Source organism: Hakea prostrata, chromosome 6, assembly GCF_041222555.1.
Source record: "Hakea prostrata isolate BN-2017 chromosome 6, UWA_Hpros_2, whole genome shotgun sequence".
Classification (NCBI taxonomy): Eukaryota; Viridiplantae; Streptophyta; class Magnoliopsida; order Proteales; family Proteaceae; genus Hakea; species Hakea prostrata.
The window spans coordinates 39,299,466-39,312,697 of record NC_142605.1 but is presented as its reverse complement, the minus strand read 5'-3'; the positions used below and the strand labels follow the sequence as shown (position 1 = coordinate 39,312,697).

Genomic DNA, 13,232 nt, shown 5'->3' with positions numbered 1-13,232 from the left:
TTGATACAACCGATATGATATATCTCAATATGTCTCTTAAAATCAAATGACTGATACAATATTCGATACGGATACTTTAAACCTTGCTCATGGTACTTTTCCGCCTGAAAGTTGGACCTGGGTTTTTTTGAAGGTAAACGAAGGTAACATGTTCCATCTCGAAAAAGCAATCAACGCTAAGTTATTATTAAAGCCTATTATTTTGGGGGCAAGGATAACGTTGATATAATTTAGAACACAGGCAATTTGACCGTAATAGGAGAGATTTCAAGAAGCATAAATGCAATAATATACAAAGCCAGGGAGGTAGTCCACATCGGATTTGCTCTTCCAAAATACTTTGATCTCATTGTCTTTAATATCAGTCTTGTAGCATTGACGTTCCTATAAGTGTAGCAGCAAAACTCGCCAATGTTAGGGAATGTAAACTCTGTACAATGAAAATTCTGCTTCCCTCATTTTTCTGCCTCTTTTCTAGAAATTCACCCCAAGCAGAGGACCGTCCATGGAACTATGGAAGCACATAAAAACCATTTTGCAGCAGAGGAACCAGACACATTGAAGTTCACACAAGCATATATACCGTAAAACAAAAGACTCACTCTATTCCTCTACCCCCCCCCCCCCCCCCTTTTTTTTCCCCCCCCCCCCCCCCCCCCCGGGGCCCCCCCCCCCCCCCGGTTCCCCCCCCCCCCCCCCCCCGGAACCTACCTCTAATACATCATGCTTATTTCCTACCTGCATCTCTAAGGATCCACCTGAAGCACCACTAGCAGTATTACCACCGCCACCACCACTGGGGACAAATTCACTTCAGCCCGCAGATGACGGTTGACTGGCACCACTCCCACCTCCCATAATGGTCTCATTATGCATGGCAAGCATCCCATTATTGGCTCCAGATCTCATGCTCATGGGACCTTGCATGGACTGTTGCTGTAGTTGAAGTTGGTGCTGGCGCTCCTGGTTAAACTGCAGTGGGTTCCTGGGTGAGAAACCACTGGGCTGTTGAACCATTACTGCTTGAGGATATTGCATGTATTGCCCTGACTGTCCTCCTGGTTGCACCACAGATTGTGGGGCCATCTGCAATTGTTGATGGGGAATAACCAGTGAAAATTTGATATCTGCTCACTACTGAAACAGTAAAATGGGATTCAACCTACCTGAGGAGGCATGCTTGGTGCTTGTGGTTGGGCATCAGCAATTGCAGCTAGATACATCAAATTCTTCTGAAGCTGAGCTTGGTATCTAATTATTATATCAAAGTTGCATAAGAAAAGTATATTAAATATAAGTACTATTAGAAAAGGCTACATCAAATGACCTCAAATTGAATACAGCAAAACCTATCGTTTCCTGATATATGATTTTGCAGGACTTGTGAATACAAGAAGCAGGAGATGGAGGATCTCCCCTGGGATTAAAAACAAAATATCCAAAGCCCATGTGCAGTAAATGTGAACAAACACAAATCTCCACCTTAATGACAAAATGTTCCTCATGGGCTTTAGGATTGGCTAACTATATCCGAAGCTTTTAGAAAAGGCTAATTAGACTCAAGTTAACTCGAATATAAGCATAATGAGTTGGGCCAAGTCCAGCCTAGTTTGACTGAGTCTCAGTTCCAACACTCATGGAAACTGATCCCTATGTGTCTAAGGGTTTAAAACATGACTTACATTGACTATCTCAGGATGAGTATTCCTCTTAATAGTTTGTTGTCAAGAATTAAGTGTACCATTTTTCTCCTGCCTCCTATATGTGATCCCCACAGATACACTATGAATTGACTCGGGCAATGATGAAGTGAACAAATGGCAAAACAAACTCCAACGCTCCAATAAGTTATACCCAGTACTCAACATACCTAGACGCCTGTCAGTTACAGTGATAAGTTCTTAAACTCCAATGTCTAAAATTATTCAATATATGCCATGTAAACTAGTTTATATAGCAAACTACTCCAAGAAGACAAGGGAACCTCAGTTCCATGTGAGCAGTATCTTAGTAAAGAATACATGTCAGTAACATACAATAGGACAGCAAGATCAACAGTACGTGTACCAGGGCAAACGTATATAGCTCAAGAGAAGTGCTCTCACCCTGCAGTGGACCATTTTTTTATATAGTTATTTTGAGAGACACAGGAAGGAAAGAGAAGGGGGGAAGGGGTGAGTTCACTTGATGGCAGGGATCCCACGCGTGCATCATGCAACACAGATGAGGCTAGTAATTTCAGTAAAGTAAGTAGGTAAAAATATATCTATTTCAATTCAGGTAAGCTTTATGCACCAAAATCTTAAAAGTAGCAGATAACGTATCAGTGGAAGAATGGCAGCTCTACTTTCAGTTTCAAAGTACAGAAAAATATGGTCAACTATACAATTATTATAGAGTGTTTAGCATGTTCATAGGGTTGAATACGGTCTTGTGGCCAATAAGTAACTCCCATGAACCCAAAAAAGAAAAAGAGAAAAGTGCATTAACTCATACTGATCTCCATATGTAAGATAAATATTTACTGAAAGACAAAGCTGTCTGTGAAGGAAAGCCACAGGAAATGGTCACTCAACCAAGAACTAAATGAGAATTCTTCATTGTAAAACAAGAGGTGCCTGTTCAGGTATACCCTAAAGATAAGTTACTTACTGGGCACATTCCGCCAATCTTCCAAGGTTTTGGTTCTCCAAAATCGCCAAAATCAACCTTTTGTTTTCATCCAGGTGCTGCAAAAAGCATATGATATCAAACATTAGAACCACAAGTTAAGGGCCACTAAATCAATCAAATAATTTATCTGAGATCCCTGAAAAATATCATACGGCCTCCCAAATGGGTCATTGAGATCTTGACAAGACATCTTTTTCTTCCCCCCCCACCTTCTTTCCCCCCCCCCCCCCTTCTTTATAAAAAAAAAACCCCCCCCCCCCCCCCCCCTCCCCAACCCCCCCCCCCCCCCCCCCCCCCCCCCCCCCCCCCCCCCCCCTTTTTTTTAAAACCAAAAACCATTACAGAACCGACAAGTCACATTTATAAATGAAATTTTGGAGCATATAACTTGCATATATAGCTATTCATCAGTGGAAAACACAAAAACATACGACTGAATATCTATTGTAAGCACACAAATTTTAGGGAATTTTCTCCTAGGGGGAGAATGGATAGGGTGGCAGCCTCGTGCCCCAAAAGTTGCCTCTCTTCTCATCATGTGAAGAGAACCATATAGACATAGGTGAGGGATAGACTTTTGGGGATGGGGGCAGGGCTGGTGGATGCTGTGCCCACTGCAAAGAAAACTGCCCCTACTTTTTAACAGTGTATCCTAAACTCAAGTAAGCATATTCCCAATTAGATGAGATTGACTACATTATCTTTGTCCATGCAAGTCAAGAAGCATACATACACTAGAAATTAGACTTATAATTGAGTGTTTATTATGAATTTCGCAATGCCTCAAAAACATAACAGAGCATTGAATACGCTAGCTTCTACTCTTTTGATCATGGTAGAAGTATCACATAAAAATCCAGTAACCAACAAAAGATGGACCAGCTGATAAGCAACAATTAGTGACAAATCAGTTCAATTTAGGGAGAGGGGGCAAGGGGCGCAGGACGGTGATACTAAGTTATGAAATATCAATACAGAACTGTACAAGGACTACCACTAACGTACAATATTAGGCAAAGCACAAACAGGATATAGAGATAGGGTACCTTCAAGGTTGTCTCAAGCGTGGTTTCAAAGCTACAATTATCATCATGTAGACACATCCTACATGAGGTAATGGACATAAAAGATAACAATCCCTTCATTTTCTTGAAGTATCCATGTCACTGGGCGACATCTAGGGCATCCTAGATAGACTGGAACACTTAAAGATGTGATATTATAAATACAACAGACGTGACAACAATTATTAAAGCCATCAAACAGAAAAGAAAATTTTATGTTGTGACCCGAAAATTGTTGTACCCGACATTGAATTGGTGGATGAACCACGCTAGACCTCTGTGTTCTTTTCATTTACTTTCTGTTCAATTCGTGATTACTTGGTACTTTAAGTCGTGTAAACGTCTATTTGCACTGGAAGAAGCAACAGAGGGAACACTAGTAGTATTTCGCGAGGGTCTAAAAATCGAATATCTTCCAAATAACTGGAAGAGCTGTGCTAAAAGAAAGAGAAGAAGAAAAAGGAAATCCCTAATCGAGAAAATGAAAGAATAGTGAATAGGAAATCTCACCTTCTGAATCTGTTCCGTTGTAATGTTGGCAGGAGGACCTGAAGGAATCATGGGAAGCATCTGGGGCTGCGACTGCTGCTGCATTACTTCCTTGGGACTGCTCCGACTTCAGAATTGAGAGAGAGAGAGAGAGACTGCAAATGAAAGGAATGCGTCTTATGTGCAGCGCCGCCCATATCGCTCTTGCGGCCTCGCCTATCCGTATCGGTATTAACCGTATCAAATCGTTATGCCCATTTTTACCGGAAAAAGAAAACAATCGTTTTGCCCATTCAATATTTCACTTTTCAATCATTGAATTTTTCTCGGACCGTTTTACCCTTCTCTGCACTGGTCTCTATTGGTGATGGGTCTCACAAGTCACAAGTCACAACCTTATACATTACGCGCTAGGATTATGACAACAAAATACATTAGGAATCATGACCTCTTTCTTCACCGTGCTTGCTTCTATGGGCAGCTTTTGGGATGAAAAAAAAAAAGTATACTGTTTGGTAAAGACCTACTTCTAGGGGTGTAAATGGATTGGATTCGGATCGGATAGTGGTAATACCATATCTGCATCTTATTATATTCGGACGGATTCGGATAATATCCTATCGGATTTCGGACGGATTCAGCCGGATTCGGATTATAATCGGATAGTTATTTTTTTGAATAAATTATTCTAAATGCAATGAATATAGATTGAATACAAGTTTTTGTCTACCTAGTAACATCTTTACCACTTTATTTGTGAGGGTTAGGTTTCAAATTTAAGAATTTTATAACTTTAGTAGCTATTTTAGCAACAAATCTAGAAAAATACTCACATATTTCAAATAAAAAATTTATAAAATAAGAAAAACAAATCCAAATAAGTAACTTAATCGGATAATTTTATCGGACGGATAATAAAATGATAGAAAGGGGTATACCATTCCGCATCCTATTAGTTCGGCGGTTCGGATCCTCTACGGATGCGGATGCGAATTCGGGAGCGGATTTCGGTTATCCATTTACACCCCTACCTACTTCTCACTCGATTAGGAAAGAAAATTGAGAATAGAAAGAAAATTGGGAATAGACAGACAACCCACACTAGGTCTTGGATTCTATCTCTCCCAACAAAGAGGATTACAAGTCCCCAACCCCTAACAACCTCACGGTTGTGATTGACTTGATGATTGGAATAGACGTTGTTGGAACATTCCACTTATCATCTCTTTGTTCTCTCAACTCGAAATGGATGATTATGTTGCATATCTTCTCCCAAATCACCCCCGGACTCTTGGTATTGGACCAAACATTATCAAGGAAAATTTCTTGTTAAGTTCGCCTGTTTTTCTTCTCTCCTTTGGCTCCAGGGGCTAGTCCTAATGCCTCCTCTTCCTCTTCTACAACTTCCTGGAAATATATTTGAAATATTTTAAACATTTTCAAAAATTAAATATTTTATTTGGAGGGCGGCTAGTGATGCCATTGCAACTTATGAGAACCTATTTCACCGAGCAAAGCGGCATATCACCTTTATGTTTATGGTGTGCCTCATCGATTGAATCTCTATTGCATGCATTAATTAGTCCATTGTCCTCATGCACAAGCATGTTGGAAGGCTTCACCATTAAGAATAGATTGTACATAACTTGCGGGTCTCTATACATGATTGGATAGATTTATCCACTAAGTTTGCATCTACAAAAGATTTGCAACTTGTGGATTTAATTTGGAGTACTCTATGTTGGGTTATTTGGAAGGCCCGCAATGCTTTTCTTTTTTATGGAAAGCAATTATCTCTGAAGGGATCGATGAAGTCCTTTGGTCTATTGTATAAGGAGTACAATTTCCTAATTCTACTCACCTGTTAGATGATATGCAACAAATTCCTTAGGTTCCTTCACTAGTCCCTAACTCACCTTGTTTTGATTTTCGTTTTCAGGTTTATTTTGATAGTGCATGGGATAATCAAAGGAAAAATGATGGGCGAGGATGCATTTTGTGGGATTTTCATGGTATTTTCCTAGCTGCTAAAGCTTCATACAATAGAGTTTGCTTAGCTATGGTAGTTGAGATGGATGCGATTAGCAAGGGCATGTGGTTTGTTGGTGCTTTCTTTAGGTGTAACCAAGTTGATGGTTAACTCGGATTGCAAAAATGCGATTAACGCTCTTAATGGCCATGGGAGTTCAATAGACTGGACTGCATCTTGCATTTTGGTTGAAATCCTTAAGTTTAGAGGAAAAAAGAGGTAGAAATTTTTTTGAAAAAAACAAAATTTTGCTACTTTTCCTCTAAATCCTAAAAGTTTAGAACAAGAAAGAAAGGGAAGGAGTGAAACCCGGGTGGGTCAAAGTTTGTTGTCTCCGTCGGAACCCATTTAAAAAGCTGTAAACGTGGTTTGAACTTGATATTTATCAGAATGGGCTGGGCTCAAACCCATGGCCTCATATGGGCCTACGAATCTCTATTTTGGCCCATGGTCTTATGAGGTGAAATATCTTTTTTTTCCGGTAAGCGGGGTGGGGTGAGGCGAGGTGAACTATCCCGCCCAAGCCTTTTCATGGTCAAGGGGGCTCACTGGGAGCAACGCGTGCTTTATTCTCTTTCTTCAATTTGTGTGTGCGTGTGCTGTATTTTGGGGAGTTAACGTAGCAGTAAGACGGCTATGGAGACGGTTTTTATAGTAAGGCAAAGAGAAAAGGTAACAGCACCAAATATCACCAATAAATAGTAAAGGCCCATGTAACAGTATCTAGGCCCAGTTGGTAAAGCTATCTTGGCCCAGAAGTTTGAAATTGACAAGCCCATTCGAAAACTAAGCCAAGCTGAGCCTTTGTTATGCACATATGCTAATGCCCAAGTTAACAGACCTTGCTTCAAGGACTGTTCAGCGGTACATGTCAAATTCAACCATTGAGAAATTAACGGCCAAGATCAGAATGTCAACCAAAATGTCAGATCCGACGGTTCGAAATATGGCAAAACTGTCCTGCCCATTTAATGTGCATAATTGAAGGTTTTATTCTTCAAGTTAATGGGTACAGAGGCATGGCCGGACCCTAGACCCCACTCCTCAGGAATCCGGATCATCTTCCCATCTGGGGAGCACACCCCATGGTTTCCTGATCACAAAAATCAGTGGGTCCCACTGGTGAAAAGGTTTTTTTTCCCCCTTCTTCCAAAAAGTGTTTTTCACCGTAGGCCCCACAGGTTTTTGTGGTCAGGAAGTGTCGGGGTCGCAGATCCGGACTCCTCTCTTAGTGCCATGTTTCCTGTCCTATCTTTTGGACTTTCTAGATGTTTCTCAAGTACTAGATTGTAATTGAAACTCATTCTGCGGCAGACCTAGAAGAGGAAGAGAGTTTAGTAATAGTTAGGTTACATTTTTCACCAACCTGCAAGACGAGGCAGAGGATAAGGGAGACCAAACACTCCAGCCCTTGCCTTTTTTCTTTTCATTCTAAGGCGTAGCTTCAGCCAAGGTGCAAGTGCAACCGTCCAGTGCATTTCTCTTTCTTGTAGTACCTTTTAAATCTAATTAGGTGATCTTGTTTTGACTGGTATAGACTTTATAGACTCGGAATTTGAATATGGGGCACGAAACAGACTAAAACTTGCTAAAAAATATGTTAAGTTAAGAGACGATAGATTTTTGTTCTAAATGGGTACGTACATTACTTATACGAGGAAAAAATTCACACGAAATAGTGCGATTTTTCTGTTCCTCCTTCCCTCCTTCAATTTCTTCTCTCTCTCTCTCTTTTACAATCAAATTCAATATACCTACCCAAAAAACAAAGAATCTAGGTTATTTACTTAATCTTATCATGCAAGTAACTTAATAGAGCTGCTTGGACTGTATGATTGAAGAATCTCCTTTTAAGTGTCCCCCAAGCTAGCTAGAGATGTTCATAAACACAATAAACGGACAGTGGAGTTGGCAAACCTAAGTACCTAACTATCTATTTCTTCGTACATAATTTGTCTGCCACACTAACATGAAAAAATATAATAAGAGGTTTGGAAATTGGAAAGATTATAGAAAACCTATTATCTAAGTCAAAGATTTTATCCTCCACAGCTAAAAGAGAAGCAAGGGGTGGGACTTGCTCTCGTCAAGTGAGAAATATTCTAGTCTTACCCAAAAGAAGAAGAAAAAAAAAAAAAAAAGACTTTAAAGTTTTCATGCCTGTGAGATAGTCACTATTGCGTAATGTAATGCGTAGAATCTTGGCAAGAAACCCTTTCTTGATATGCTTTCAGAGCAAAAAAGAGCCACAAAACCAGTTTAATTTGTCTGTTTCCATGAAATGTGATCATATGCATGTATGCTTCTTATCCAAATGCGACATATCGAAGTGTTGACAACCAATAATGTCTATGACCAGAGAAAGAGCTTAAAAGCTTGCAACTATTGTTCCCACATTTATTAGCAGACAGATATCAATTAATATATCCTGACATAATAAATCTCAGTGCGTTAACGTGACCCATATGTTTTTAATGCCATCAACAACTACAGATCGAAATCACAAATTTCATCTACATTCTACAGTGAGAAGGTTCAGTTCAACGGACATGGATTAATAGATTGGTCTATCTAGCTAGTAAATGTAACAAAATAACCACTGTATTGCTTTATGCATAAATATATATATATATATATATATTTTCCCTTTCTCATCATAAGATCGAGTTTAGTGAAATTATCATTAAACATATCTCATTAGAATTTATGGGTGGTAATAATCACATGGGGCCAGCTGAATTTTCAGCATTCAGTCACACTTGAACCAAAAGATACTGAGGAGGAGAGCAAATGGAAAGGAAAGAAGAAGAAGAAGAAGAAGTAGTAGTAGTAGTAGAGAAGAAATAGAAGAAGAAAAGACATTGGGGGGTTTCCAAGTTTCTTGGGGAGAAGAGGTGGGTCATATACATACCCTTTCTTTTTTTCTCAATAAATAAATAATAAGAAAGAGGGCGGTGCATGCATGCACGGTACGTGGTCCAAATCAATCTAACCACTGGATTTGTTCCAGATCTCCTCAAGCTCCCTGGCAAAAGCTTTCTGTCTTCCAACAACAATGGTGATGTGATCTTTCTTCTCTATCACCTTAACACGAGCTCTTGGTATTCTTGTTTGAACGGCGTAGCTACAGTCGACGGGGAGAAGTTCATCGTCTCTTCCATGGAATATGGTGACTTCGCAATTTAACCGATCGCGAACTGCATCCAAATACCCATTAACTTTTCCGGCGCTTCCACATATGATGTTGTGTAGAGTGTGCCATGCCGCGTTGTGTGTGTGGCAGAAGAATCCCTCCATCATATACGTTCTCAGCCTGTACGTACGTAACGTAATTTCTCTTTAATTCTGACCATAATCCACAGGCCACAACAAACAGCTTACAGAAACCGGGGTTCAAAACTTGGAATCGGATTCATAGGCAGGCCAGGCCAGGCCAGGCCAGGCCTTATGGGGCCGAGTTGTGACTAATTCCGGCCGATTCCAAACTTTAAAACACCCCAACAACTAAACAAACTACCAATTACTTCAACTTGGAAAATTTTGGCACCAATTATGATTCGCTCCGCTCATTTTTAAGTACGAAGAAAGGTATGGGGGTCCAACCAACGGTCAGCATAAAGGCCCACACGCTTATGTATCCTTCTTTGTTTTATCATTTCTTTGAAAATTTGTTTCTAAACCCCTGAAAATTACCTTAAATTGGTTCTTCTTGGGTTCTTTTTATAGAATATAAATATCAAGGATGTCCCACCGACTTGAATAATCGACCATCTAGTGGGGTGAGGTTGGATATGGAGGCCCATGGCCCTTGGGTATGGACTACAGCTCACTGCTATTAATTCACAATGCTAATTTTGTTCCAGGTTAATTTATAAATACTAAGTAAAGTACCTGAGGTCGATTTGTTAAGATGCTCTAATGATATGTTTCTTGCATATATAGTTTCATTTTTTTGAAATTCTTTCCCTTATCTTCAATATATATGTATAAAAGAAAAAGAAATTAACTTAATATTGACGATCCTTGCCCATTCTAATTTGGTTATCTCTATCCTCCTAATATAGTTAATTACTAAATTAGGAACAGGTGCATTATGATCGATGGAAACTTTTGTTCTACTCCCTGTCCCATCCTTAAGGTACAGAAATAAGCCCAACTACCCTGAACCCAATAGAATACTTCCCCTTCCTTGCTTTTTCCTCTTGGCTTGTCGAAGTGGTGCCCTTAGAACAGTGGAGGGGGAATTGGGTAATACTACAGTATATTGATATGGGGTCCACGTTGGGTTATTACTAATTGATTAAGATTTAGGAAGAACACCCCACCAACCAACCAAAAAAAAAAAAAAAAAATCCTAAACTATTTCCGTCAAGTTGAAGAGCGTGTCAATTTCAAATTTGACTACTGTAGACCATCCGAATTCCAATGGCAGTGGAATACTGGAATGTAGTATATTTTTAATTTTTTTTGGAAAATGATTTGATGAATCTAATTTGAAGGAATCTGGAGTGTTTACCTGTTTCGGGTGATGAGTTTGGTGAGAAACTCCCACAAACGGTGGTTCTTGCAGATAAGCAGGCATATCGTCCGACTGATATGTTCGTACCAGCAAGCGATGGATGCACCAAAAGCTATTGGCGGCCACACTCGCCTTGGTGCCACCTTTCGTAGCACATATTGTGTCGGCGCCGCTTCACCCTTGGGTACCGGGAAGTAAGGCTTCATAGGCCACACACATGTAATCCAGAATTAATGAAAGTCGCAGAGACACTGATAAGCGATGATACGAGTTGCTCAACATAACCAACAAGAGTGACATCCAGAGAGACTTACGGGTGCTAATAAGGTTAGGGACTTGACAGCTCCGGGGTGGTTGACGGCGAGAGCTAGGGCAAGAATGCAACCCAAACTGTGCGCTACTATGTGGAAGGATTTCACCTTGTAAGGTTCCAACACTGATCGTTGGATCATTTCTACGTGCTCCCTTAGCGTGTAGAGAGAGTCCGTTGGTTTGGGACTTCTCCCAAACCCAAGCAGATCCACAGCGATAAACCTGTATTTCGATTTCGCCTCCCTAGAAAAGTTTGGAAATAATGTCTCTGTCCAAAATTTTGAGGATGAAATGAACCCATGAATGAATATCACATCTTCTCCACCCGTGTCTACTATCTCTGTTTCCGATTGCTACTCTCAATTAGCTCTTCGATCAGAAACACACATATATACATATACATAACAAATGGATGGATAAAGAGAGAGTGGTTAAAAAGAATGGTCATACCTTTAGGGCCTTCGGCTCGGACAAAGAGGGTCTCTTTGCAGGAGGAAGAGGAGGTCCAAGAAGTACAAGTAATGCAGTCACAGTCAGACCATCTTGGGATGGGATGGGAACGCTGACCACCGATCTTGCCTTGTAGCATCTCAACAATAGTTGAGTTGATGGTGAACTTCGATCTCACGGTCCCATTCTTGTTGCTCCTCTCGCGAGTCCGGATCATCGTCGTGGTGGCATCCACCTTGAGACGCTTTAGCTCCTTCACAGTTGATTTCGAGAGATCGGAAACTAGAGAAGGACGAGAGTAGAGCGTATCGGAAAGATCCTCCCACTGTAACTTACTCGAACTAAGGCATACAATTTTTGATTCTCCTTGCTCAGAAACCAAGATCTTGCCGCTGCTGGTGATTGCCTCTTTGGCCGAAGAGCAGTAACAAGGCTTCCATTCTGCCTCGATCAAGAGATCGGTGAGCTTGTAAAGAATACAAAGGAGGACATCGAGGAGGTCAAGCAAGGTGAAGACAATGAAGCTCACCACGTCGTTGGTGACTCTCCCAGTTACCATTAACACCGATCTTGTTGCACCCATTAAACCCATCCCACTGAGAAAGAGAGAGAGAGAGAGAGAGAGAGAGAAATGGGATGGATGGATGGAAGGAAGGAAGGAAGGACAATATTGGAAGAGAACAGCAATAGGCTAAGCGAACAAAGAAGAGAAGAGAGCAGAGGTTTAACTTCTACAAGCCACCCATTTGAGGTCTAATATACCTGGTAATGCGGCTGTCTAATCCTACCCTTTTCCTATACTTGTTGTCTTGATTAGGAAAAAGCCACATCAAACACATAAAAAGAAATCGTAAACAAAACAGTCTATATAGAACTAGGCTAGACTGGCCTTTGTTTGTGTCTTCCGTCTATCTGCAGCGATGGGCTACAAACCCACCATGCGCCACCACCACCACCACTGCTAGCACTTTGAGGGGAATATAAAGTGAAGAAGACTCATTTGATCCCCAAACGCATTAAGAGAGTGGGAGAGCTTCTCTTATTAAAAGGTGGGGTAAGAGAGGTAAAGGGGGAAAGAGAGGGAAAACCGATTTGCGTTTGACACGTACTAACAGATAGCAGATAAATGTATTCATTGTTCATTAAAATCGTTTGTTGGCCAAGGGAGAGAAAGGGTAGGTGGTGGTTGAACCTCCAGGGAAGAAAGTAAGAAATCTCAGAAATTTCTCTCTCCCTCTCTTACACACAAATACAAATACTTACTTACTTAGTGCCATAAACTAAAATATTACCAAAACCGGTAAGAGGTTCTGCGCATCTCATAGTGGCTAAAGCTACAAGTCTCTGGTTTCCAATTCCCATTTTTTTTTTTTCTTTTTTCCAAGTCATGTAAGAGAGATCAAGCCAGCCAACTGGAGTTGAAAATGTGGGATGTAGCAAATCCATCTTAGCTTAAGTACTAGTGCTGTTTAAAAGGGTACGTGGAGCGAGCGGTGAATAATCCTTTAATAATACCAAAAAAAAAAAAAAAAAAAAACAAAGAAGAAGAAGAAGAAGTGAGAGAAAAAAAGAAAAGAAAGGAAAGGGAAAGGGAAAGGGTGAATAAGGACCCTCCATTTCCAAGAAGGCAAGAACCCAAAAGGTCTATGGTATTAATTACAAACTGTGTTGGCCACATGACTCCCATCCCTTGAGA

The 13,232-nt window shown here is 40.6% G+C and overlaps 2 protein-coding genes across 2 annotated transcripts; both read right to left on the bottom strand.

Annotated features, from left to right (window-relative positions):
- Positions 1 to 703: 703 nt before the first annotated feature.
- On the bottom strand, positions 704 to 4,416 carry LOC149014013 (GRF1-interacting factor 2-like). The gene is made up of 4 exons (XM_089160133.1): positions 4,248 to 4,416; positions 2,653 to 2,729; positions 1,167 to 1,251; positions 704 to 1,086 (listed from the first exon to the last, which is right to left on the bottom strand). Exons 1-4 carry the CDS (start codon positions 4,329 to 4,331, stop codon positions 814 to 816), a joined length of 519 nt encoding a protein of 172 aa, XP_089016259.1. The 5' UTR covers positions 4,332 to 4,416; the 3' UTR covers positions 704 to 813.
- Positions 4,417 to 8,907: 4,491 nt separating this feature from the next.
- Positions 8,908 to 12,615, bottom strand: LOC149014012 (putative lysophospholipase BODYGUARD 3). The gene is made up of 4 exons (XM_089160026.1): positions 11,537 to 12,615; positions 11,089 to 11,426; positions 10,772 to 10,974; positions 8,908 to 9,568 (listed from the first exon to the last, which is right to left on the bottom strand). The coding sequence occupies exons 1-4, from the start codon at positions 12,126 to 12,128 to the stop codon at positions 9,244 to 9,246; spliced, it is 1,458 nt and encodes a 485-aa protein (XP_089016152.1). The 5' UTR covers positions 12,129 to 12,615; the 3' UTR covers positions 8,908 to 9,243.
- Positions 12,616 to 13,232: the final 617 nt, after the last annotated feature.

What these genes read in the sequence shown, in the direction of transcription:
- LOC149014012 (XM_089160026.1), bottom strand. Translation starts at nt 12,128, where the DNA reads ATGGGTTTAATGGGTGCAACAAGATCGGTGTTAATGGTAACTGGGAGA. An exon ending in CCGAGCCGAAGGCCCTAAAG is followed by an intron (nt 11,427 to 11,536) that starts GTATGACCATTC and finishes AATCGGAAACAG; the next exon opens with AGATAGTAGACACGGGTGGA. An exon ending in AAACTCATCACCCGAAACAG is followed by an intron (nt 9,569 to 10,771) that starts GTAAACACTCCA and finishes ACGTACGTACAG; the next exon opens with GCTGAGAACGTATATGATGG.
- LOC149014013 (XM_089160133.1), bottom strand. Translation starts at nt 4,331, where the DNA reads ATGCAGCAGCAGTCGCAGCCCCAGATGCTTCCCATGATTCCTTCAGGT. An exon ending in CAACGGAACAGATTCAGAAG is followed by an intron (nt 2,730 to 4,247) that starts GTGAGATTTCCT and finishes TGCTTTTTGCAG; the next exon opens with CACCTGGATGAAAACAAAAG. An exon ending in AGATTGGCGGAATGTGCCCA is followed by an intron (nt 1,252 to 2,652) that starts GTAAGTAACTTA and finishes TATAATAATTAG; the next exon opens with ATACCAAGCTCAGCTTCAGA.